General features: G+C 41.9%; 1 protein-coding gene and 1 long non-coding RNA gene across 3 annotated transcripts; one reads left to right on the top strand and one right to left on the bottom strand.

Moving 5' to 3' along the window:
• The first annotated feature begins 471 nt into the window (after positions 1-471).
• On the top strand, positions 472-11,599 carry LOC111828054. 2 transcript variants are annotated; one of them, XR_002831813.1, is made up of 4 exons: positions 472-1,498; positions 2,382-2,495; positions 6,654-6,725; positions 10,721-11,599. It is a non-coding gene; the product is annotated as an uncharacterized LOC111828054 (long non-coding RNA). The 2 variants fall into 2 exon arrangements; XR_002831814.1 differs by lacking the exons at positions 472-1,498; positions 2,382-2,495 and having other exon boundaries at positions 6,521-6,723.
• A 10,659-nt stretch (positions 11,600-22,258) lies between these two features.
• CDKN2AIP (CDKN2A interacting protein) lies at positions 22,259-25,974 on the bottom strand. The gene is made up of 3 exons (XM_006099362.3): positions 25,609-25,974; positions 25,046-25,176; positions 22,259-24,357 (listed from the first exon to the last, which is right to left on the bottom strand). Exons 1-3 carry the CDS (start codon positions 25,641-25,643, stop codon positions 23,018-23,020), a joined length of 1,506 nt encoding a protein of 501 aa, XP_006099424.2. The 5' UTR covers positions 25,644-25,974; the 3' UTR covers positions 22,259-23,017.
• Positions 25,975-26,025: the final 51 nt, after the last annotated feature.

Raw genomic sequence — 26,025 nt, 5'->3', positions numbered from 1 at the left:
CGATATACAACGGGCAGGGTGCGAGGGGAGCACTCCCCCTCTCTAAATGGGGGTTGTATCTCCCCACCCCCCCCACGAATAGGCTCCGGGGGGGAAAAAAAAAAACCCCTCACGGGGCGACAAACTGGGGTTTCCCCCCCCATTTTTCCCCCCCTTTTTTGGTCCCTTTGGGAGAGAGCGCTTTGAAACAGCTGTTAATAGTGAGTAACCATGGACGTGCAAGGAGACATTTAGACCTTCCTCTAGAGCAGTGGTTCTCAATCTTGGCTGCACATTAGAATCACCCGGGAATCTTTTTAAAATCCTGATTTCTGGGCCTCATCCTCCGGAAATTCTGTGTCTTTGTCATGGGGTGGGGCCACAACATTAGTAACAAAGAAACAGAATTTCCGGAGGATGAGGCCCAGAAATCAGGATTTCAAAAAGATTCCCAGGTGATTCCAATGTGCAGCCAAGGTTGAGAACCACTGATCTAGAGGAAGTTTTAATTAAATGTCAACTCCCCGAAAAGCACTCCAGGAAACTCGAAGTGTTGGAAACAATACCTATCTATCTATCATCTATCATTTATCAAGGTAGATAGATAGATTGCACAAGGACGTGGAGATGTGCCACCCAGCTCAGCCAGGTTCGCTGACCCTGAGAGGGAGCGGGGAAGGATGGAGAAAAGACAGATAAGAGAAGAAGTCTGGGTGGGACGCTGTCCTCTCTGATGGAGAGCTAACGACAGCATCAGGGACTACAAGCCGTGTCTTTATTTCATAGCCAGATTCCAGGAAGGAAAGTAAGGGCGTGGTCAAGATGTTTACAAGATTCTGGTGAGTTTCGATTCTACTCAGTTATATGCACCTGAACTCTATCAAGCCCAAATCACTCAGCCACGTGGGACCACGTGTTGGGACCATAGGTTCAAGCTCACAACCATAGCTGTTGGCTATAACTGTGCTGGGAGGGCCCTGCCCTCCAGGCTGGGACCTGCACTGGCCATGACAGGACTGTGCCCTCTCCTCAGTCCAGGCTTGAACCTGTCCAGACGCTGTCGCCGCTCTCCACAGAGATTGTCTTGCGTTATCCTGGGATCCTGGAGGCTCTGACCACTTGACTATTAGGCAGCCCAGGCAGTCCAGTGCCCTGTATTTCTGAGAGCCGTGGAGGGGTTTTATTGTCGTTCTTTACATCGTTCAGATTAAGCAGATGGGTCTTGTCAAACAAACAAACAAAAAAACAGTCGCAGTTAAGAATAGAAATGTATTGCTTTTTATCTGAACCCTGCTGTTTCTGTTTACTCACAGATTTGAATCGGGTCTTCATTGAAGGCCCCAAATAATGCAAGATGCCTTGTTTTCTGTCGACTCAGGTAGACTCTGAAGGCACCGGTGGGTTTTCTTCAGCCTGGGAAGTGATCTGCAGGCAGAGAAGACAGGCGGCTAGAAACCAGAAGTGAGGCAAGGCAGTGGTGCAGAATACGGAGGGTACTCCCTCAGGAACCTAGAGCAAGGTGCGAGGAAGGAAGGATGAGTGTGGGGGAGGCCTTTCCTAGCGTTATTTTCACCTTTCATAATTCAGTTGAACAGGCAGAAAGGAAGTAAAAAAGGCAAATAATGATTTTTTTCAGCTTGTGTTGGTCTAAACCCATGCAGAACACTCTAAGATGGTGATATGCGTGTGTATGTGAATTATTTCAGATGTGCTTTTCTTGCTATATCAATTTATAAATGTTTACCAAAGGCGTGGCTTATTCCTACCGAACTTGTGAAAGCATTCTGTGGAGAGATGTACCCACATGGGGAAAGAAATCACCATGCTCCCCAAACTCAACTTTTGACTTTGATTATTTGCCATGTCCTTTTCTCCTCAGTAATTAGTTAACTGGAAATTTTAGGCTTTTTCAGATTGGGTTCCCTTATTCTGTTAAATGCAAAAGTTCCCAATTCTCGCCCTGGCCAGGTTGCTCAGTGGGTTAGAGCGTTGTCTGCATAGGCCAGGGTTTCAGTCTGGCCAGGGCACATATGAGAAACAACCAATGAATGCATACGTAAGTGGAATAACAAATCAATCAATGAATGCAGAAATGAGTGGAATGACAAATCAATGTTTCTCCTCTTCCCCTCTCCTTAGCTCTCAAGTAAAGTAAATAAATAAAAGTTCCCATTTCTCTGCAAGAAGTAATTGGTGATATTTAATCCTGTGAATAAAGCAAAAAAAGGTATCTGATTTGCTCTCCAGTATATGTTCTATCATAAAGTAACCCTAAAAAAAAAAATAGTAACTGAAATCCCCAAATTAGTAGAAGTGTCTGAGATTACCTTTAATTTCTAAATCAGCTACTTTGAGAAGTACCTGGTGGGAAATATTTATGCTTCTAAACCTATGTCCTGCAGCCCTTGTTTATACTGAGAGGGCAAAGCAACAACTTCAAACTCTGATGGAAAATGAGTAGCAAAGAGTTCTGAAGAATTCCTCAAGACGCCTCCTGAGAAAATTCAGCAGCTGCAGTGAGTCAGGCCAATTAAGTTTGAAATCTTTTATTTTTTTCAACTTTTTAATTTTAAAAGCTTTTTATTATGGAAATTTCAAACACACAAAAGTAGAGGTAATAGTACAATAAATCCTAATATACTATTCACCTAGCTTGAACATTTATTGATATATGGCCAATATTATTTCATCTAGGACATCCTTACCCTTGCTAGATTATTACCATTTTATCTATAAACACTTTAATTCTGAAATGATAAGGGATAACTTTTATTTTTTTTTTTTTTATAGTGTGTGAACTTGTTTTTTTTTTTTTTTCCGCTAAAAGTATTACAAAGGGTATTACATAAGTGTCCTTTTTTCCCCCCCGCCCTTGACAAGCCCCTGCCCTCCCTTACCCCCCAGTGTCTTATGTCCATTAGTTATGGTTATATGGATGCATACAAGTCCTTCGGTTGATCTCTTACTCCCCTCCCTCCTGTCCCCCAACCCTCCCTGGCCTTCCCAATGCAGTCCGACAATCACTTTGAGGCAGCTCTGCCACTGTATTTATTATTGTTCAAAAGTTTGTAATGGTCTTAATTATCCATGAAAGAGTGAGATCATGTGGTATTTTTCCTTCATTGACTGGCTTGTTTCACTTAGCATAATGCTCTCCAGTTCCATCCATGCTGTTGCAAATGGTAAGAGTTCCTTCTTTTTAACAGCAGCATAGTATTCCATCGTGTAGATGTACCACAGTTTTCTAATCCATTCATCTACTGATGGGCACTTAGGCTGTTTCCAGATCTTAGCTATGGTGAATTGTGCTGCTATGAACATCTGGGTGCATATATCCTTTCTGATTGGTGTTTCTGGTTTCTTGGGATATATTCCTAGAAGTGGGATCACAGGGTCAAATGGGAGTTCCATTTCCAATTTTTTGAGGAACCTCCATACTGCCTTCCATAGTGGCTGCACCAGTCTGCATTCCCACCAGCAGTGCACAAGTGTTCCTTTTTCTCCACATCCTCTCCAGCACTTGTCGTTTGTTGATTTGTTGATGATGGCCATTCTGACAGGTGTGAGATGGTACCTCATTGTTGTTTTGATTTGCATCTCTCGGATGATTAGTGACTTTGAGCATGTTTTCATATGTCTCTTGGCTTTCTGAATGTCCTCTTTTGAAAGGTGTCTATTTAGATCCTTTGCCCATTTTTTGATTGGATTGTTTATCTTCTTTTTGTTAAGTTGTATGAGTTCCCTATAAATTTTGGAGATTAAGCCCTTATCAGATATGACGTTGGCAAATATGTTTTCCCACAAGGTGGGTTTTCTTGTTGTTTTGTTGATGGTTTCTTTTGCTGTGCAGAAGCTTTTTATTTTGATGTAGTCCCATTTGTTCAGTTTCTCTTTAGTTTCAACTGCCCTAGGAGCTGTATCAGTGAAGAAATTGTTTTGGCATATGTCTGAGATTTTGTTGCCTTTGTATTCTTCTAGAATTTTTATGGTTTCCTGTCGTACATTTAAGTCCTTTATCCATTTTGAGTTTATTCTTGTGTATGTTGTAAGTTGGTGGTCTAGTTTCATTTTCTTGCATATATCTGTCCAATTTTCCCAACACCATTTATTGAAGAGGCTATCTTGGCTCCATTGTATGTTCATGCCTCCTTTGTCAAAAATTAATTGAGCATATTGGTTCGGGCTAATTTCTGGACTCTCTATTCTATTCCACTGATCTATATGTCTGTTCTTGTGCCAGTACCAGGCAGTTTTGAGAACAGTGGCTTTGTAATACAGCTTGATATCTGGCATTGAGATCCCACCTACTTTGTTCTTTCTCAGGATCGCTGCAGCTATTCGGGGTCTTTTTTTATTCCAGATGAATTTTTAAGGGATAACTTTTAAAAACATCTGCAATATCATTGACCCATAAAAAAATAGTACTATCATTTAACACAGACAGTTTGAATTTCCCTGTTGTCTTGATACCTTTTTACACTTGGTTTGTTCAGTAGGATCCACACTTTGCATTTGATTAGTGAGGTCCTTTCTAAACTAGTAAGAGGCAGTTAATTCCCTATTTAATTTAGGGAAGCAGATTGCAGTGTTTCTCTAAAGAAGATATTTAGATGGTTGAAAAGCACTGTTAAAAATATAGGGATATTCAGGAGGAAAGAGATCAAAGAACTTATATGCATAACCCATAGACACAGACCATAGTGGGGTGAAGGCCTGGTGAGGGGACAGGAGTGGGGAGGAGGAGGAGGTCAGTGGGGGAAAAAATGGGGCATCCGTAATAGTTTAAACAAAGTATTATAAATTTAAAAATTATATATAGGGAAATTCAAGAAAATAACTTTAAACAAAATCTTCATATTAAAAGGTCGCCAATTGTTAGCCCACTGTAGAAATGTAATTGTACCTAATGCAACTAAATAAATCCTTAAAAATCTAGGCGTTTATTAATTCACACATTATAGTATAAAATAATGTGTCATACAAGTCCAGTGAAACATTTTAAATTGTACTGAAAAAAACCTAAAACTTTTAAGTCAATTCATTAGTACAGCAGGCAACTAAAAAAAAAACTGCATTTCCAGTGAGCTCAGTTTTAAAGCGTGTTTAATTGTGTTATTGCATAATTAGTAGTACACACTAATTATGGGGGGAAAAAAACAGAAAATAGAGCTAAAATGAAGCTTTTAAAAACTGACTACAAACTGCAGATAACTCTTCTCAGTAAGTACACCCCCAAGATGCAATTTCATTTTAGTATTTTGCTTTAAGGAAACACTAGCTAGGACTAAAGGACATAGTTAAAAAACACCAGGTTCTCGAAATAGAATATTACAAATCTGAGCAATGTCAGCCTGTACATTCAATTTATGAGGTAGACAGCACAGAGTTAAAATTGGTTCCTACAATCCATCCTACAATGGGTTATAGTACTGTTCAGCATGTAGAATGACTGCTAACAGCAAAAGATGATCCTAAAACATTTTAATGAAGGAACTGAATTCAGACTGGGACTGTAGTCAAGAGAACACTCAGTATAATATCCCATAACCAAGAAGAAAAACACATATTATCTACTTATCCCAGAGAGAAAAAAATAAACATATGGTATACTTTGCATATTGCTGACCAGAAAAACATTCAAACATTTTCCTAGATGGTTACCATAGTTACTTGAACTGTTTATAACATCAAGATGGGGAACTAGGTCACGATATTGAAGGAGTTTAAATTATGCAATTATGTTTCCTAAACAGGGGAAAGGGTTTAAAATTTAGGGAAGAAAGATATGTTCAAAGTTCAAACTCTTGTCTAATTTTGATAGTGAAACTTAAAAACTTGTCCAAAATTAAATAGAAATAAACTGTTCAACCTATACAAATAATGTAATGACTAGATCCATAAGTGTGATGCAAGACATGCCAGCATTCTGTCATTGTGAGCTATCTTAAAATGTTTTTATAGATAATCAAAGCCAAGCCTTTGATTACCTACAAATCCAACAATAGCCTAGCACAGTGGTCGGCAAACTCATTAGTCAACAGAGCCAAATATCAACAGTACTTCTTCAAAATAGACTCGCCCAGGCCGAAAACCGACTTCTGCGCATGGGCCACGAAGTTTCAATCGCACTGTACATGCGTGCCCGCACGTGGTATTTTGTGGAAGAGCCACACTCAAGGGGCCAAAGAGCCGCATGTGGCTCGTGAGCCGCAGTTTGCCTAACAAGGGGCCTAGCATCTTGAAGTTTCCAAGCCACTGTAAACGGAAGCTTTGACCTCTTACCATCTTTGAATGCTTGAGATTAAAGTTTAACTCAATGCCCATCAGATGCTACTCTTAATTTTGGAGATTTTCCTATTAATGTCATCAAATGGACACAGAAGATCGGTGGGGAGGGAAGGTATTGAAAGCCGTGTTAGCATAGACTTCCCACTTTCTTAAAATTACTGTTCTTTTTTTTTATTATTTACTAATAATCTCACAAAAAGATGATTTTATCTAGGAACCATGTATATCTCACCTTATGCATGTGTTTCTGGAAAATTGTGTTTAAACCTTATTTTGCGACAAGTGATTTTAAATGTGCCAGTTCTATAAAATAAGACACTCAAGTTCTGAAAATGAAAATATTCGTTTAACACAAACAACTGGTCTGATTTTCTTTCATTTCCTAGACTGCCTTCAGTTGCTTTGTTCTGCTTGAGAACACGGAGGCTGTGTCTTCACTAGCGAACTGCAGCCCAGGTGTAGTTACCTTTGCTTGTCCTTCTAACTGGTGTTCATTCCAGATCCTTTAGCATAATGTCCTTTGTCACATCTCCAGGAAGAAGACTTTATAGAAATGCCATCTGGTTAAAGTATGTACTAGAATTAGATTGTTTTTAAAGATATCAAAGATACGAGGCGGGGGGGGGGGTATATATGGAGAGTAATAGAGGCTAAAAAGCTTTCTGTTGTGGGAAAAAGAGAAGAATCAGAGAAAGAAGTGATTATTTGAGCCATTAATGATGGTGGTACAATATTAGAATTAAAATTTAGGGACCACAATATATAAATTCTATCTATGGAAACTACTTATGTAATTTTATTATAATAAAAAATACAGTTATAATTCTGTAGGGTTGGACTGATAGCCTATCTGATCTTATCTTTGAAAACTGGATGTTGATTCTAACATAATTCCCAAATAATAATAATTTCAAGAGCCTAGCGCAGTGATGGTGAACCTTTTGAGCTCGGCGTGTCAGCATTTTGAAAAACCCTAACTTAACTCTGGTGCCGTGTCACATATAGAAATTTTTTTTATATTTGCAACTATAGTAAAACAAAGATTTATATTTTTGATATTTATTTTATCTATTTAAATGCCATTTAACAAAGAAAAATCAACCAAAAAAATGAGTTCGCGTGTCACCTCTGACACGTGTGTCATAGGTTCGCCATCACTGGCCTAGTGACTTTTTTACAGGATGTTATCTTTAAAATATCCCTAACTTTTAGTATTCAGGCAGAGTATCTCCGGCAGAAGAGCCCAGCGATATCTACTGATAGTAAGTAATTGCCTCTGATTTAGGGCCTGAGAATCTGGAGGTGGTGGGAGACTTAGTTTTATAAATGCCATTTCGCCTATTTGATTTTATTGCTATATATATTACTTTAAATGTAAAAGAAGCAAAAAATACTTTCTGTACCTTCTGGAGTAACAAAATGCATATGTGTATTACCTTCTAGGAAAGGAGCACAGAAGTAGATGCACTAAATATGTAGGTTTAGTTCACCTTTATGAGAATTGTGTACTTTGCATGCCGGCGTACTAATTGCACACATATTATTATACAAAATTAAAATCAAGAAATACCACAATTGATAAGTGTGAAGCTTTTGAGACTCCCACTTTAGGAACTAATCTAGGCAGTTTGGACACAGAAACACATTTTTTGTGAAGGTTTTTAGCCCTTTAGAAGCTTCGAAGTAGCCTTTCTCTCATTCAGTATAGTTTTCAATGTGTTTAGAGCTTTCTTAATTTTTATGTCATCTCTCTCAGTTGAGTATTTTAAGTTAAGGTGGAATCATTTTTATTGTTTTTGTGACTCAGGTGTTGAAAGTTCATAAGGCTGATGTTATGTGAATGCCATCTATAACTTCTGCCTGTGACCTCAGAAGGCCCTATGAAATATGTCCACCCAAGGAGTGTTTCCCGGGAGGCTCCTATTGAGCTGTGGTCTTCTCTCTAGGACTGGAATTGAGCAGAAGTGTCTAATGAAGGGGACCCTGCACGTAGATAGTAGCTGAGAAAGGAAAACGGTTGGGAGGAGAGCCCAGATGGCTTGCAGCAAAGAGGATGCGGTGCAGGAAGCAGCTATTAATATTCCTGTTGTGTGGCTCAAAGAACTCCAAGAGATTAGTTCTCTCCCACCGAGCATATTTTTCCATTTGGGATAGAAACTTAATTATTTTTCCAATAAAATAGATATTAGTAGATAAATATCATACAGGAAGGCACTTGGACACAGTGGCCTGAGTGCTTACAGTACCTCCTGTAAGATGTTTTTCAGAAAATTATTCTTCAGTGTGTGGTGTCGCTTTGTAGGAAAGAATGGGGGTGACCACTCTGCTGTAGTGAATAATGGCCTGTGGGGAGAAGGAAGGAGAAGCAAGAAAAGAGCAGTTAACAGAAATGAGGTCATATGGAAACAAGGAGAAAGATTCAGGAAGTTTCGGGGAGGTAACAACTGGATTTAGTAACTGCATTTGGGGGATGGGGGAGAAGAGAAGTCATCTAGGGTTTTGGCTTGAGCCGCAAGTAGATCATGGCAAGGCTATGTGAAATTGAGCATCCAGGTTTGGGGGAAATTTAAATCATAATAAGGATTGTAACCCTATAGTTTTGGCATCTTTGGGCTCTATCAATCCTAGGCCTCTTACTTTAAACAACATAAAGTACTGCTTCCTACATGTTTGTAAAGAACATTTGAACAGCCAGGCATAGAAATCGGCAACTAGGGATGTGTTTGGTGGGAAGGTTACCCTAGAGGAAATAATTTAGAGATGTAGTGATCTGTGCCACACCAACACGGCCAAAGGTGAACCTGAGGGGGGAGGCAATGAAAGATTGAAGAAAAGACAGACAAGAGAATACAGCTGGGGCTTGGTAGATCTCCCATGCCTGGATGAGGACATGAAAGACCCAGCCTGCAAGCCGATGCTTTATTTTATAGTCATTAAAACAAGGGTAGATTAACATGTATACAAATGTTCTTGTTTTGGCAACACTTGCTGCACCTCCCACAGCCCATGAGCTACTTAGGAAGGAATTAGGGAAGGCTACAAGGTCAGGCTTCATTATGCTAGGAGAGCTCTGCCCTCCAGGCTGGGACTTGTTTGTGGCACTGCCACAGGTCAGTCCGAGGCTTAACCCTAGAGCCGCTCCCTACAGTGGTCTTAAAAATATCTTCCACATGACAGGACTAATTACCTTTGAGCTATTTTTCTTAGCGAGCCAGGAATTGGTAAACGGTGACAGCAAGGATGTACAGACCCTTGTGAGGAAGAAGTTAATGCAGCCGGTCTGGTTGCTTGTTCCTTGCATGTCTCCCGGGAACCATGACTGAGCCGTGGCCAACCCTGGGAATTTGGCTTTTGGAGTGTTCTTTGTGTTGGTGATGATTTTGTTATAGACACCTGGGGCAACGGATCATGCACATTGGATTGTCAGGTTGCTTTGCACAAACATGTTTCATTGTTGGGATCCCGAGTTTCAGTTGCCGTGGCTGGTTGCAGAGCAGAATATCCTTACATTAACAGGCACCAAGAAGTCTTGGACCCTAAGACTCAAATGGGCTTGTAGTTTGCTGCTGGAGAGAATTCCTGTGTAGCTTCAGACAAAGGGCATGGGAAGCCTGTGCTGAACCTCTCTGGACTTCAATGCATATTTTTCCTGTTGCTTTTGCTCTCTGTCCTTTGCTGTAATAAATCTTATCATGTGTATAACCTGCTGTCAAGTCTTGTGATTATTCCTGGCATCACCAAAGAAAACAGCCATATACAAAGCACTGAATAAATTTAAAACCCAATTTGTCCATCCAAATCTTGATAGAATTCACTGAAAAAAGAAGGCTCAACACATGTAAGCATCTGCTGTGTGCGGATTTAAACTAAATCAAATCTTTGGTCCATGTCCTGAAAACATTTATCGTCTCTATAGGGATACAATCTTCTATAGACATGTAAAGTGTTGGGAAAATGCTTACAGGCTTAAGTATAAATAAAAAATAAAAATTCTCAATAAATGCAGAAATGGTAGAATAAAATAATTATTGTTGAACATGTATTGGTTTCTTAATCTTTTATATACCTATTTGTGCATTAAAATATCATTTTTGAAACTAAAAAAGTAAAATTTACTCTTTAAAAGAGACCTTACAAATGTATTATAGAATTGTACCCCTGAAACATAATTTTATTAATCAGTATCACCCCCAATAGGTCAATTAAAAAATAATAACTTTAAAAATACTTGAAGAGAAAGAAAACCTGTGCTTATTTTGGATGGCACAAATACCTGATCCTGGAATAAATTTGAAATGTGCACCCACAGATTTCATCTTCAATTGAAATGAGGCTGTTGCTACCCGTGTTGTTGTTAAGCTACTAAAACCCTGCTCGTATAAGTAAGAAGTTGAACATTGCAGCAAAATTTCCATTGCCTGCCTATGAGTAGCAGAATTCTCTTCTTTTGCAGAAATCCAGAACTTGCCTGGGGAGAGAGCAGGAATCTTACATAGAGTGTCCTATCAGACTGCAGCTGACGAAGTTCCTTCTCTTCTCTCAACGTCAAGTTCTCAAGCTGAGCCGAAGATTCAGAGAAAAGGCCCCTCATCTGGTCCTTCAGTGGCTGGTGCTGGCATGGAAAACCCTGCTGCACCTGTTTGCAGTTCTTCCAGGTAGCGTTCAGTGACTCGAGAGGATCTCTCTCCTCACTCAGGGCCGAACAGCAGTAGAAACATTTCAAGATTTTATCAACGTGATTTTTCCAAAACCCAAGAATCTTGTTACTTTGGAGTCAAAACATTTCTCCCAGGCCTCAGATACCTGTTCAACTAGATCATGTGATGAAGTGTTTGCTAAATAGTTTCTGCTGATCTTCTTTATCTTCCAAAAAATCCGGCTTACTGTTTTCTCAAAAGTGTGCAAGTCACCTGTCAGTTCCAACACCAGGTTCAGAGCTCTTCCTTTGCTAAGCCCCCAGATTTCCCTGTGCCCTTTTCCAGGTTTCCACAGGTTTCAGAGCATCCTCAAGTGAAGTGGCCTTCGTTTAAGTGCAGTGTGCCAGTTTGTAAACCGCTCAGAACTTTGCGTTTCATCCCCATGAGGTTTTTCCTTTAGGCCTCTCTGAAGAAAGTGTGTTGTGACCTTGTCAGGCTTTCTTTCCAGGGGAGGTGAGACTTCTTATGGAGCCGTCCATGGCCAGGACACCTCAGCACAGACTGTGAACACAGTTCCTTCAAGACAGAACTTTTGGTCCCAGAAGGGAAAATACTAAAGGTATCATGCTCTTTGCTTGTTCCAGGGGGATCTTTACCGCAGGCGAGTAAAGATTTATCACCATTTACAAATCTTACCAGCGCTACACTGTGCTTATTTATTGGTAAAATCTGTTGACTCATCAACCTGAATAGAGAAGCTATTGATTTTCAGTTCATGACACACTACTTTTCAGCATCATGAAACATGTCATTGTTATGTCAACTGATCATTCTATTGAAAGTGGAATCTTTTCAGTTTCTCATATTGAATCTTTTCCTAGCATTTTACATGGTGGTCTTATGATATTTTCACCAACTGTATGACTTTTCCTCTTGAGTAGTAAGTGTGGCTACTAAATAGTTCCTTGAGCCTTTCTACTGAATGTAACTTTATTTATTTTTTTAAAATATATTTTATTGATTTTTTACAGAGAGGAAGGGAGAGAGAGATAGAGAGTCAGAAACATCGATGAGAGAGAAACATTGATCAGCCGCCTCCTGCACATCTCCTACTGGGGATGTGCCCGCAACCCAGGTACATGCCCTTGACCGGAATTGAACCCGGGACCTTCCAGTCCACAGGCTGACGCTCTATCTACTGAGCCAAACCGGTTTCGGCTGAATGTAACTTTAAAAAACAAACTTGACTCCCTTTGAGTTTCCAGTAGCATGTAAAAGAATTAGCACCTTTATTATCACACAGCTGTGATTTGTAGTTAGGGTCTTTTCAAATTTTTTGGAGGCACAGCTACGTTTTTAAGTTTTTGACAACACACAGTGGAATAGGCAGCTTGGATTACCAGCCAGCCTAAAACTCATGATAGGTAACTGTATTCTTTGTCTTTTTAGAGCAATGACTCCGAAAGTTGTAATTGGTCTTAATTACAGAATGTTCCTCTTCAATCCCATATATTTTCCTAAAAAAAATAGCCATATTGGGCCATCAGCCATTTTAAAAAATGAAACACAAATATAAACAGAAGCATCATTTAAAAAATAAAATGAGAAACACAAGCCAAAAAAAGCTAACAATTTACTTCTCTTCACAATCCACATTTTTCAGTGGTTGGCAAACTGCAGCTCGCGAGCCACATGCGGCTCTTTGGCCCCTCGAGTGTGGCTCTTTCACAAAATACCGACTTCTGCGCATGGGCCACGAAGTTCCAATTGCACTGTACGTGCGCGCCCGCATGTGGTATTTTGTGGGAGAGCCACACTCAAGGGGCCAAAGAGCCGCATGTGGCTTGCGAGCCGCAGTTTGCCGACCACTGCCTTAGGTCACCAAAGCAGCAGGGATGGGCAGCTGAGTCACAATGCGTTCAAAAATGTCTGTGCCCTGACTTGTTTGGCTCAGTGGATAGAGCGTCAGCCTGCGGACTGAAGGGTCCCGGGTTCGATTCCGGCCAAGGGCATGTACCTTGGTTTCGGGCACATCCAGTAGGGGGTGTGCAGGAGGCAGCTGATCAATGTTTCTCTCATTGATGTTTCTAACTCTCTATCCCTCTCCCTTCCTCTCTGTAAAAAATCAATAAAATATATATTTTTTAAAATGTCCTTCTTTAGGAAAGAAATTTCTCTCCAACGTTCTAAATGGAGGAGCTTGCTTACTGCTGTGAGTCCGTGACGTGGGGAGATTGGGCGAGCTGTCATTCAGGATGGAGAGGCTGATACCATCTTGCCCTCTCCACCGCCCCCTGAATAGTGCTGACCAAAGATCAGATGGAGTCCCTTATATAGTGTCAAAAACTCACCGAGAAGGGCTCAGGTGAACACTGCCCTGAAAGACAACTGATCATTGTGAGTGCTAGCATTGCACAGTGCAAAGTTTTTCGAAGAATGATTTGTTTTCAGTCACAGGCTCTTGTGGAACCCCTAATATCTTGCAGAACCCAGGGTTCCCTGGAATTCCCGTTGAGAACCCATTCAAAGATAGTGCAGTTGGGTGGGAACTACTTTATGTATTTTTAATCCTCATGAGGATATTCTTTCCATTGATTTCTAGAGAGCGCAAGGGAGGGAGGAGGGGGAAAGAGAGAGGAAACATTGATGTGAGAGAGACACATTGGCCACCTCCTGCTCGTGCCCCACTGGGGCTGGGGAACCTGCAACCAATGTACGTGCCCCTGACCAGGAATCAAACCCATGAACCTTCCCTCCACAGGCTGATACTCTAACCACTGAGCGACCGGCCAGGGTAGGGACTAGTTTATTGATGTGGTCAAAGGTGGCTTCTCTGGGGAGGTGCCTTCTGAATTGAGACTTGAAGGATGTGAGCTACCAGGCCTTTTATCAATCAGGGTCTTAATCTTAGACTCCAGTTTTTTTTCAAAGTTTATTTTTTATTCATTCCCCTCATTGTTTTGGGTAATGGAAAACATTCAGGTGTGGGTTGAAATGGATTTGGATATATAAAAGCAGGGTTCCTCTTCGTTGGCTTTCTATCCGAAGACAGGAACGCTCCAGCATTCAGGGCAGCCTCAGGTGCTTTTTTATGTGTAAGGGTGGTGGTGCTGCATCACATAACCACACTGTGGTAACATGTACACATATGTGTATATAACATGACTGTGAGCGCGTGCACTCATGTGTTTTTTTGTTTTGTTTTTATGTTGCCTAAAATCTAAGAAAAGACTATTTTTAATGAATACATTTTAAATCTACGCTATGATAATAAGTAAAATAGAAATATATGGGAGCCCTGGAGGAGGCCTCGCAATGGCACGTCCAGGGCTTCCGTATTAAGGTCTCCAGCTTTCCATCTCCTGGTGCCAGTCCCACAGCAACAAGGACAACAGTCACCATGCTGCTTACAGTGCTCGCCATCGCCCGTCATGTGGTTTTAGAGGCTGCGAAGTCCCCGGATCTGCAGCCCGCAGGCTGGAGACTCAGGATAGCCCATGGTTCCAGTCTGAGTCTGAAGATCTGAGAACCTGGAGATCAGGTGGTATAAATTCCAATCCAAGTGCGAGTCTGAAGCAAGACTGATGTCCCAGCTTGAACTCTCAGGCAAAGAGCAAATTCTCTCTACTCCACCTTTTTGTTCTACTCAGGCCTTCAGTGGATTGGATGAGGCCAACAATGGGCTTTCAAAGTCCACGGATTCGAATGGTAATCTCTTCCCTCACAGACACGCCCAGGATAATGTTTAACCAAATATCTGGGGCACCTCTGTGGCCCAGGCAAGTTGATAAAATTAACCTTCACAACACAATTATGTATACTATTTCCAAATGATTGTTGATTATGCATACTATTCCCAAACTCATTATTTATTATAGTTGATTATCTTCTGTTTACCTTTGAACACTTAAAAATGTTTTGAAAATGGTGGAACAATGAAATAAAGATATTCTTTCCAAATAAAGTCTTTCTTTGAACTACATAAAACTGGGGCTTGTAAAGTTTTTTAAACGATCTCTGATTGTAGAATTATACATATTACCTGGAGTGAAACATGCTGTTATGAACACTCCCTCTGACCTCTAGGATACTTGCAATGAAATTTTAGGTCTTTAATGTGATTTTTAAGTGCCTGCGATGGATTTTACTGTTACGGCTATGAAGAATGTATAATCAAGTGTTTTAATAATTAGATGTGGCTTTTGGCTATTTGTCCAATTATACTTGAGAGCTATAAATTTAAGATGTATTTTGCTCAGCAGTGAGAAGTTGATATTTAACCTTTGGGAGGTCAGTCAGGCAATAAGTGAACGAAGTTAGCCATGGAGCACTCATTTCATAGCTCTTCCCACACCCCGTAGCTTCATTGTGGCATAGCTGCAATTCTGTCCTATCTACTGAGCCCCAGAAGTCGTCTTGAAAAACTCAACTTGTTTGCCATTGCAGCTGAGATTTTACTTCCATCACTTGACTCTTAAGAGAAAGTCTTTCTTATTTATGGACACCTGGCCCTGGAGGCTCCTTTATTGACCTTTAGGATTCCCTGGCAGCGACTACTTGTGATCAGACATCGTTTAAAGTAAGTATATCAGTCTTGCAGCAATTACCGAGCGCACGGCAGAACTCAGTTTTGAGCTATGCCACTTTCCATACTGTATCTTGCTCAGAAGCAAGACAGTCAACAGTTGTCGTTAATGAAGTTAGAAAGCCAACATTTTAAAGATAAGTAGTGTTGGTGGTAAATTCAGACCTCTATGTGGTAGGCAGAATAATGGACCCCCAAAGATATCCATGTCCTAATCCCTAGAACCTGCGAACATGCTGTTACATGGCAAAGGAGAACTAATGTTGCAGACAATTAATAAAGCTGGTCAGATAACCTTAAAATATGGAGATTATCTGCGTGAACCCAATATAATCAGTCACAGGGGTCCTAAGTAGAAAAGGGAGGCAACGGAAGTGGAAGAGAGGCAGGGAAGTCAGGGTCAGAAAAAAAGGTGTGAGGGCAGCAGGAAGATGAGTGTGATGCAAGCTGAGGCCTCAACCCACCATTTCCAGCTTTGCAGACAGGAAGGACCATGAGCCCAGGAATGCAAGCAGCCTCCGGAGGCTGCAAATGGAAGGAACCAGGTTCTCCTCAGCCTCCAGAAGGGAACCCAGAGCTGCCAATACCTTGACTTGAGCCCAGGGACACCCAAGTTGGATCTAAACCTACAGGTTTGTGTTGGTTAAGCCCCAAATTCATGGTAATTTGTTACAGCAGCAATAGCAAATCAATATGCCATTAATGTGACTTTAGTTTGTCTAGTGTAGGCCAAGGCTCGGTTGGGAAACTTGGCTTTAATATATGGTGGCATGGATTCCCTTACAATAAAAAGGGATAGATTTTTAAATTCTGAAAAACCACCAAAGTCTACAAAAAATTCACAGATGTGTTTATTGGGACAGAGTTGAGCTGACCTTGTATTATTTTCTATGTACCACTCTTCCCCTCTTGCTTTAAACTGACAGATCAAAAGGGGTCAGCAATTTTTTTTTCTTACAAATTCTCCCAGAACCAACATCACATTGAATTTTATAGGGTGTCTGACTTCTGAAGTATTATCTCCTGTGGTTGCAGACAGTAAAAATCTTAAAATCTTTAGGCACTGACGTTAGCTTACACCAGCAAAAGGTGACAACCAAGAAAACATTAATGGAGCCAGAAAAAGATGAAAGGGAAACGGAGCAAGAGAGGGTAGGTTTACATCAAATGTATAGAAGCAAACGGTGTAATTGAGGGACATTAGAGACCACAAAGCAGACTGAGTTTTATTCCATTCTTGAGCTGACAATTCTTCATCTGCCTGGTTCCTGCAATTCCCCCAAGGTCTGAGTAGAGAAAAAAAATCCTTAACCTAACCCAAGCAGCCTTACTTCACTTGAAATAATTTTATTTTAGGCTGTTGTCTTGAAATAATTCCCTATATAGAAGAATGTTGGAAAAAGTAATTCGTTATTGAGCATTTATAGTGCCCCCAGCATCAACAAATAACTTCAGCATATGCTACCTCCAAGAAGTTTGTTAGAATTTATATGCTATCCATGCTTCACAGAACCACCACTACTTATAATTCAAATTACTTTATATATTGTTACTAGTGGCCCGGTGCATGAAATTCGTGCACATTAAAAGGGGATTAGAGGAAATATTTTAATATTGCTATTTGCCCTTTCTCTATAATAGAAGTGTCAAAGATGAAAGAAAATTAGTAAAATGAATATGAAAATATTCCTCCTGTCAGAGTCTGGGGTGCACCACGGGACCCAGAGTCAAGTCCCCACCCACCCACGTGCACCTCAAAATCGCGCAAGACCCAGACCCAGCCGCCCTCCCCGCATTGGGCTAGATCCAGACCTGGCCGGTCCCACCCTTGTCAAGCCCCGCTGGGTGGGGGTCGCAGCCTCAGGTCCCCTGGCCTGGCGCCGGGGCAGGGGGTGCACCTTGAAGTCCCCCATCAAGCCCCGCCGGGTGGGGTACACGGCCTGAGATTCCCCTGTCAAGCCCTGCTGGGCAGGGGGTACAGCCTGAGGTCCCCTGTCAAGTCCCGCCAGGCAGGGGGCATGGCCTCATGTCCCCTGGCCTGCACCAGGGTGGGGGGGGGCGCAGCCTGAGGTCCCCCGGCCTGGCACCGGGGCAGGGGGAGCAGCCTGAGGTCCCCCAGCCCAGTACCGGGGCGGGAGATGCAGCCTCAGGTCCCCCATCAAGCCCTGCTGGGTGGGGGGGGGGGCGCGGCCTGAGGTCCCCCGGCCTGGTGCCAGGGTGGGGGGGTGTGTGGCCTGAGGTCCCCTATCAAGCCCCACGGGTGCAGGGAGGGGAGCACAGCCTCAGGTCCTTTCTGACTGCTCGTTAAGGCTCATTACGGGAACTCGGCCTCCGCTGTGGGTGCCACCGTCTTGTGTTGCAGAAACCCCTGCCTCCACTGTGGGCGCCACCATCTTTGTGGCAAAGTGATGGTCAATTTGTATATTCCCTCTTTATTATATAGGATTGATTTCAGAGAGGGAGAGGGAGATATAAAAACATCAATGATGAGAATCATTGATCAGCCACTTCCTGCATGCCCCCCACTGGGGACTGAGCCTGCAATCTGGGCATGTGCCCTGACCAGGAATTGAACTGTGACCTCCTGGTTCATAGGTCAATGCTCAACCATTGAGCCGCACTGGCTGGGCTCAAATTACTTTTTAAAAGTAAGATTTTTCTAATAAGTTTACTCATACGGCAATTGCAGGGATTCCCAAACTCCAAGGGACATTATCCATTGTATCAAATGATATCCATATTTCATGTGAATGGTGCCCCCTGGTGTTGTGCCACTCAATGGCTCTGTATTTAAGTTCCTGATGCCTTCAGTATTTCTTACTCAAGCCTCTTCCTTGTTCTCTTGGACCCTCCTACAGAGCGATGCATTGTTTATAGTTGGGGTAAACCAGGCAGGCTCATTAAATGAAAATTGTCAGTACTCCCACCGCTGCAATTCTGACACAAGTGAAGTTCATGTTGTAAAGTCAGGACCCACCGTCTCAGATACCCGCTTCCCTTCTTCACCTTCTCAAAATCTCCCAGGCTGGAATGAGCGGACTTTCACTTCCTCACTATCTCTGGTAGGGACTTCTGTAGTCACATTATCCTTCTTTCTTTTCCTATATGAGTCATAATAGGAAATGACTGCTAACAAATGTCAATTGCAGGGGAAAGGAATAAAAATTTCAAAATAGTATTCTTATTTTACTTACTAGAGGCCCGGTGCTCGAATTTGTGCACGGGTGGGGTCCAGCAGGCCCGTCCCGATGGGGGCCGATTGGGCCAGGCCAGAGGCGGGTAGGGGCTGCGGGTGGTTGGTCAGCAGCCCCACCCCTGATCGGGACATTGGGGGCCAGTTGGGGGGAGGTGATTGGGGCCCGGATCAGGCTGGTTGGCTGCCGCAGTGCGCATCATAGCCATCATCGTTCCAGTTGTTCTGCCTTTCCGGTCACTGGGCTTTTATATAGAGAGATATTTCTCTTGTTAATTGCATTTATTCAGTTTTGAAACATGAGTACAGAAAGGTGCTTTACCCCATATTGATTTCCAAACTGCAGGTTATTATGTGTGATAACTAACTCCCTCATTAAGTATGGTCCTCCACCACAGTGCAAACTATAAATGCCTCCATGGACCTCTATTAGTTTTGATTTCACATGAACCATGTCTTCCTTAGCTAATGTAGAAAAGTATTTAATAAGCAAATGGTGAAGAGCAATGAGGATTATCTGTTTCAACTACTGATTACATCTTTGACTGTATCATTGCCTCTGTCAATTGTCCCTTTGCATTCTATAAGTAGACTGTCTAGGAAATATTTTGCAATGATTATTTCAGATACATATGTGAGTAGTTACTTCTTTAGAAGCTTCCCAATTTAAATAAAAATTTTTCCGAATTTCCTGTGTAATTACACTTACTTTCTGCAACATAGGAAACAAATATGGGACAGCATGTCTCACTGATGTCTACATTCGGTGCCCCAAATTAGAACCAAGTCATTGTTCAGGCTTCTCTTCGATATGTACCAGTTCTGTGAACTGAGGGAAACAATTCATAATGGTCATCAGTTCCCTCATTTGTAACACATGACCAATACCAACCCACCCGACAGCTTTGGAAAGCCTTAAATAACATATGCAAAACATCAACATAGTGTGGGTATTCAATAAATGGTAGCTATTCACAGGTGAGTTCTTGAAGTGCTGATAGTTCTATTTTGACCTATGTAAATGTTATATGGACATTCAATTAATAATTGTACTATTTATATAGATGGACCTCATGGACTCCTGTATTTCACAATTAAAAATGAATGGTAGCTTTTAGTGTTATTTAATGTTAGTTTATTTAATGGTCCCTTAAACCTGATCTGAGTCCCTACTAATTACAAATTCTAATAGGGCATATTACTTAAAAATAGATTAGTTTCGCCCTGACTGGTTTGCTTCAGTGGATAGAGGGTTGGCCTGTGGACTGAAGGGTCCCAGGTTCGATTCCGGTCAAGGGCATGTACCTTGGTTGCAGGCACATCCCCAGTGGGGTGTGTGCAGGAGGCAGCTGATCGATGTTTCTAACTCTCTATCCCTCTCCCTTCCTCTCTGTAAAAAATCAATAAAATATTAAAGAAAAAAGAAGTAAAACAATTAAAAAAAATAGGTTAGTTTCATTTTGTAGTAAACAGATGGCTTTCCTCCTACATCCACTCTAATATCTGTTGCAGAAGGAAGCTATTTACACTGGGCCTCCTAGTTGCTAACCCCACGCCTACTCATAGTCCAAAGAGGTGCTGCAGGAATTGAGAATGGGAAGTAGGAATGATACAGCCTTAGGACAGTTATCCCAGTCAATGGCAGCACCAACAGCCCCCAAGAATTTGGGTTAAAGACTCAAGACACCACCATTCTTCAGTCAACTAACTTTTTAAAAATTAATTTTTATTGACTTCAGAGAGGAAGGGATAGAAACATAAATGAGAGAATCATTGATCAGCTGCCTCCTGCACACCCCCTACTGGGGATCAAGCCCAAAACCCGGGCATGTGCCCTTGACCAGAATTGAACCTGGGACCCTTCAGTCTGCAGGCTGATGCTCTCTCCACTGAGCCAAACCAGCTAGGGCCCAACTTTCTAACTTTACCATTAAAAAAAAAAAAAAAAATCCTGATTTTAACAATGTTAAGAAAAATCAATCTTAGGAGACTGTCTTGTCTTGTTTTTAATTCGGTTTCCCATCTTAATAACCTATTTTACTCACTAAACCTGATTGAAAATTATTTTAGGATTTTAAAAAAAACAAACTTCAACTGCACCCATAAGGGATAATTCCCTAGTTGAGAATATTCAAGACAGGCAAGTACTCAGGAGCATTAATAAACAGCTCCTTGAAATGATGTGACTCATTTCGAGGGACCGAAGATTTGAAGATGTGGTCACTAACAATTAACTAGCTGAAAATCAGTCTGAGGGGGATTTTCAAAAACTTTACAATTTAGAGAAGGTAAGCCATACAACATAGTAAAAGCTTGGGCTCTGGAATCAGACAGGGGTTTGAAATTGATCTTTGACCAAATTACTTTTTTCAGTTTCTTCATCTGAAAAAGGGCCAAATGAGCACAGCTACTCATAAGGCTGTGAGGAAATCAGAACACATGTCTAAGCAGTTAATAAACTAAGGAATACTGCATTACCGTGGGCACTGTGGCAGCTATTAGTCCTACTTTACAGCAGAGGGAGCCTAGATTCTCAATAACAGATTCCCAAGTTTGCTTTCTTCTGCACTATACTATCTTGAAGAATTATTAAGTATGCATTTTTCTTAAATCAGGAATTCTTTAAAAATTTCAAGGGATTGAAACTTTTAATAAGTTTATAGCAAGTAACATTTAAAAATTCAACAGTATTTGTTTTTACACTAAACAGCTCCCTCCAAGTCTACCATATCAAAAGGTTACTAGAATTTAAAATATTTTCAATAACCTTTATGTTTACTTGAAACGATCCAATTTAGGAACTTACCAAACTACCTAGATACGTTATAGAAATTTATTCTTTGTAATATTTGGCTCATTTTTCTGACCATCATCATCCCACAAAATACACATTCCAAGAATAAGGAAAGAGAGGTAATTAAAAGTGCTTCCACTCATTCATGTTATTGCTTCTCACAACCCATTTATAGAATATGGAGATAACTTTGATATCAAGTTTAACATTCTCGAGTCATTCATTTTTAAAGGTTATCTGGTGAAATAAAAACTGATTATTTTAAGTACATAAAGTATCCTTATCTATTATTTAAATCGTGCTACTTGTGTTCTATTTACCGATTCTACTGGTAATATTACTGGCATGAGAAAGGTCATTTCTTGATTTTTCTCTTACATTATCACTGTTACTGCTCAATTTGCAGTATCTCAAAAGCCAGAAGAAAAGCCACAAAGATAACAAGACATCTTGGGCCAAAGTTTGAAGAAAAATGATCTACCACAATGGAATAATACAATTAGAATCACCTAAGACACAAAAACAGGATTCCATTTCATTACTAACAAAGGTATGTCAATTGAACAAGCTCATTAGAGAGCTGAGCATGGCTCTCTATTCTTCCTAGTATTAAGATTTGTAAACAAAAGACCATCCAGTTCTAGATTTGGCAACTGTACCTTCTCTATTCATAAAGTTGTATATCAGCTATGAAAAACTACTTGGTTGTAATTTACAATGACTAGTAGCAGGAAGCTTATTTGCAGGAATTCTTACTTAAGGGGGAAAAAAAACACAACTTCTTGAAAAGGTAAAATAGCTTAAAGCATTTAATATCTAAACAAATCAATCTGTTAATAGCAGTAGTCACAAAATATGTTTAATATAGAAACCCACATTTATGTCTTAAGAAAAAGTGTAAATTGTATTTTACCTCAAAACATAAATTATTAACCCACTTAAAGAATCTGCAGTGGTCAAAAGCATGAATTTTAAACAATCTCAGAATAAAATAACCTTAAGTACTTTATACTGCTTTATATCTAAAAAATGCTTACAACTTCTCATAAAAATAGTTTGAGGCAACTATTTTTCCTTTTATTATTTAACAGACACGTTCAACATTATGGGCAACATTCTTAAAACCTTAAGCTTCAAACTTTCAAATACTATGGTCCCCTTTTCTTGATGTGGGAGGTTTATTACACTAGGAAAAAAAAAAGCATGGTAGACAATATATTCTCACCAAATCAAAAGCAGTACGAAATTTTTAAGACTCTACAGAACTACACACCGTACCTAATGCATCATTAAAAATAGAAGACAGTATTTCCCTTAGCAAATAAAACAGCATACTGGTATGCTGTTAATGCTTTTTTAATGTGTACTGTCATTCATAAGTTATTTACAACTTCTACTGTGTGAAGAGAACTAGAATGTAAATTTTCTGCAAAACTGGAAAAAAGCAATACAAAATTTGTGAAAGCCTGTATTTATATTATACAAAAGTCAGTTTTTCTCTTCCAATACCAGATACCGTATGCGGTAATACTTTGCACATATTATAGTAATTCTTGAGGATGTTTCAATGCTGGAGGTAAGTTGACAGGCCTTGATTCTTCATCAAGGAGCACTAGGTCTTCTATTTCACTGCCTCTGTACTTCCTTTTACATATTTTTACTACCACCTTTTTCTTGAGAAATACCTTCAATGCTTCTCTTGATGCCACTGCTTTTGCATTTTCTTTGCTTTTTCCACATCCAGTGCCCAAATACACAGACTTGCATCTCAGTTCACAAACAATACTTTCTTGAGAGCTCTTACTCTGAGGCAGATCTGCCAGTTCTTTTAGCGGGACAAAAAACACATCCAGTGTTGCTTTCAGAGCCTCAATAGCTGCATTTAAGAGCTCTCCGTGATTCACATTGGGACTAAAGCCACCAACAGCTACCAACTTCCACGCCACTGTTTTATACAGTCGATTGAAAAAAGGTTGCTTCTGTTTCACATCTTCATTGGTTAACTTGCAACAAGAGAATCTGAAAGAACTCTCACTTGACTGGGAAGTACTTTTAGAAGGCAACTGGGATGTGCTAGTCTGAGAACTACTCTTAGAAGCCAGTTGGGACACACCTGCTAAGGAAGTGCTTTTGGAAACGAGAGACCCACTGGTCTGTGGGCTGCTCTTAGAAGCTAATAGCGATGCAGCTACCTGCGAAGTGCTTTTGGAAGTGAGCATTGATGTAGTTACTGACGTGCTGCTCTTGGGAGTCAGTAAGGATGTGCCTGATGAAGAACTGTTTTTCGGAACCGACGATGAAACATTTGCCTCTGAACTGGTTTTGGAAGTTAACCCACCTGAAGCTGTCTCTGAACTAGGTTTAGAAGACAACAGTGGCAACTCTACTTCTGCGCTTCCTGAGGAGCCCAACAAGGGCACCTCAACCTCGGAGATGCTTGGAGAAGCTGAGACGGAAGAGCCTTCCAAAGCACTCTTTTTAGGTGATCCACTTTGTTGACTGGAATCAGAGGACTGGGTCACATGACTATTCACACTGGATTTCAACAAGGAAGAAACAATCGACGCTGCACCCTGTTTATCTGGGGCTTCTGGCTCAGAAGCCTTTCCAGACCCTGCTGTTGTTACCTGAGAGGAAATGCTGCTCTGGCTGGAAGCAGACCGATCGCCATCACTTGTCGAGCTATTCTGATCGGAGGTGCCAGAGCTCCGAGCGGAGTTCCCACCACTCTCTGATGTGGCAGATGACCCCGTACACACCGAGTTGTTTTCCTGCTGAGCTGATGCATGTTCTGTTTTGGCAGAAGTTTTTGCATGATCTTGCTCAACTGCAGAATTATTTCCTTCTATAACTCGTTTTTTCGTTGGCTCTTCTACCCCTTCTAAAAAAAAAAGGAAAACAGATATGTGACTAGTCCACCTCATACACATCAGCTAAAAATTTAGAAGACAGATACTCATTAAAATAAAGGCACAAGGCAAATATATTTCAGAACCAGTAGTTTCTTTAGAACGGGTGGAATAGCCTTGGCCAGTGTGGTTTAGTTGGTTGGCGCTTCATCCAGTACATCAAAAGGTGGCTGGTTTGATTCCCGGTCAGGGCACATCTCAGGCTGCAGGTTTGATCCCAGTCAGGGTGCGTGTGATCTGATCAGCAACCGATGGATGTTTTCCTCTTTCTCTCTCCCTCCCTTCCTCTCTCTACAATCAATCAAAAAATTAAAAAAAAAAAAAAAAAAGGCGGCCTTCCCTGGTCCCTTAATTTAAAAATAAACAAAACATGTAGAATAACTTCATTAATTTCTTAAACAGCACCGAGGAGCATCATTCATTTCTAATATTAAAAAAATCAACAACACAGACATTTGACACTTTAAAATCTAAAAGCAGTTAAAGGAAATCTTATCAAATTCAGAGCCTAAAACACAGACACATGATTCAGTTTTGACATTTCACTTGATTTTAACGTTACGTAAATTCCAGATCGTTGAAAAAAGTAGTAACAATTCCTAATGACATCAAACTTATGTTCTAGACTCCTATGTATGTTCACATCTATGATCTGCTAACCATTGCTACTTGATATCCCTCTTTTCTTCACCTTGGCAACCAGTTCGTCTCGGGTGGTATGGATTGGAGCATCTGTCACTTTGATGCCTTCGGCCATACTAAGTATTTTATCCATAACTTTTTGGGGGTACCTGGAAAAGAAGGAAAAGCCACTGTTAGGAGGTGTTTCCCCCTAAGCTGCCCCGTCTGGGGTGCCCAACAGGCCACGGGAACGGCACTTCCTGGGTGCAATGGAGAAAGGGGACCGGGCACCAACCGCCAGGCACTTCCCGGAACCTCAGAAGCGAGTGCGCCAGCGTCCGGGGGGCGGGTCCCTCGGGTCCCCCTTCAACTCAGGGCCGGTCAAGGAGAGGGCTGTCCGCCAACCACTCCGCCAGCAGCCCCCGCCCCCCACCCAAGGGGGCACCCAGACGGCTCAGCAGGTCGGCTTCCGGCAGGTTCGCCCTTCCCACCCTAGAGGGCAGGCGGCCCCGCCATTCCCGCGCTCCCCAACTCCCCCGCCCCGCAGCCCCGAGGCTGCAGACAAAACCCGGAGAGCGGCTCGGGGGCGCGCCCCCACTCACCGGCACCCGAGGAAGACGTGGTTGGCCCAGGCCATGGAGAAGGAGATGAGCTGCTGCAGCTGCCGACGGCGGGGGCCGCTCTCGGCGTCGGCGGCTTCCTCCGCGGCCGTGGGGGTGGCGGGCGCCGCGCCGCCCGCGGGGGCCAGGTCCCCGGCATTGCGGAGCAGGAACTCCCGGCGGTGGCGCCAGTGTTTGTCCGTCTTTCAGTCGCCGCGCAGCGCCTCCACCCAGGCGGCCGGCCGCGGGTTCTGGCTCAGGTACTCCGACACCTCCTGCGCCATGTTGGGCCTGCAGGTCGCGGAGGCCGCGAGCGGACGCGGCGCCGGGAGCGAGGCGGGGGCGCCGGCCGAGCGACCCTGTCACTACGGCATCCGCCGGCGGCCCTCGGGAGAACGCCCTCGGCAGGTCCCGGCCCCA

This window comes from Myotis lucifugus, unplaced genomic scaffold (genome assembly GCF_000147115.1).
Source record: "Myotis lucifugus unplaced genomic scaffold, Myoluc2.0 scaffold_273, whole genome shotgun sequence".
In the NCBI taxonomy this organism is placed as follows: domain Eukaryota; kingdom Metazoa; phylum Chordata; class Mammalia; order Chiroptera; family Vespertilionidae; genus Myotis; species Myotis lucifugus.
This window is presented reverse-complemented; position numbering and strand designations above follow the sequence as displayed.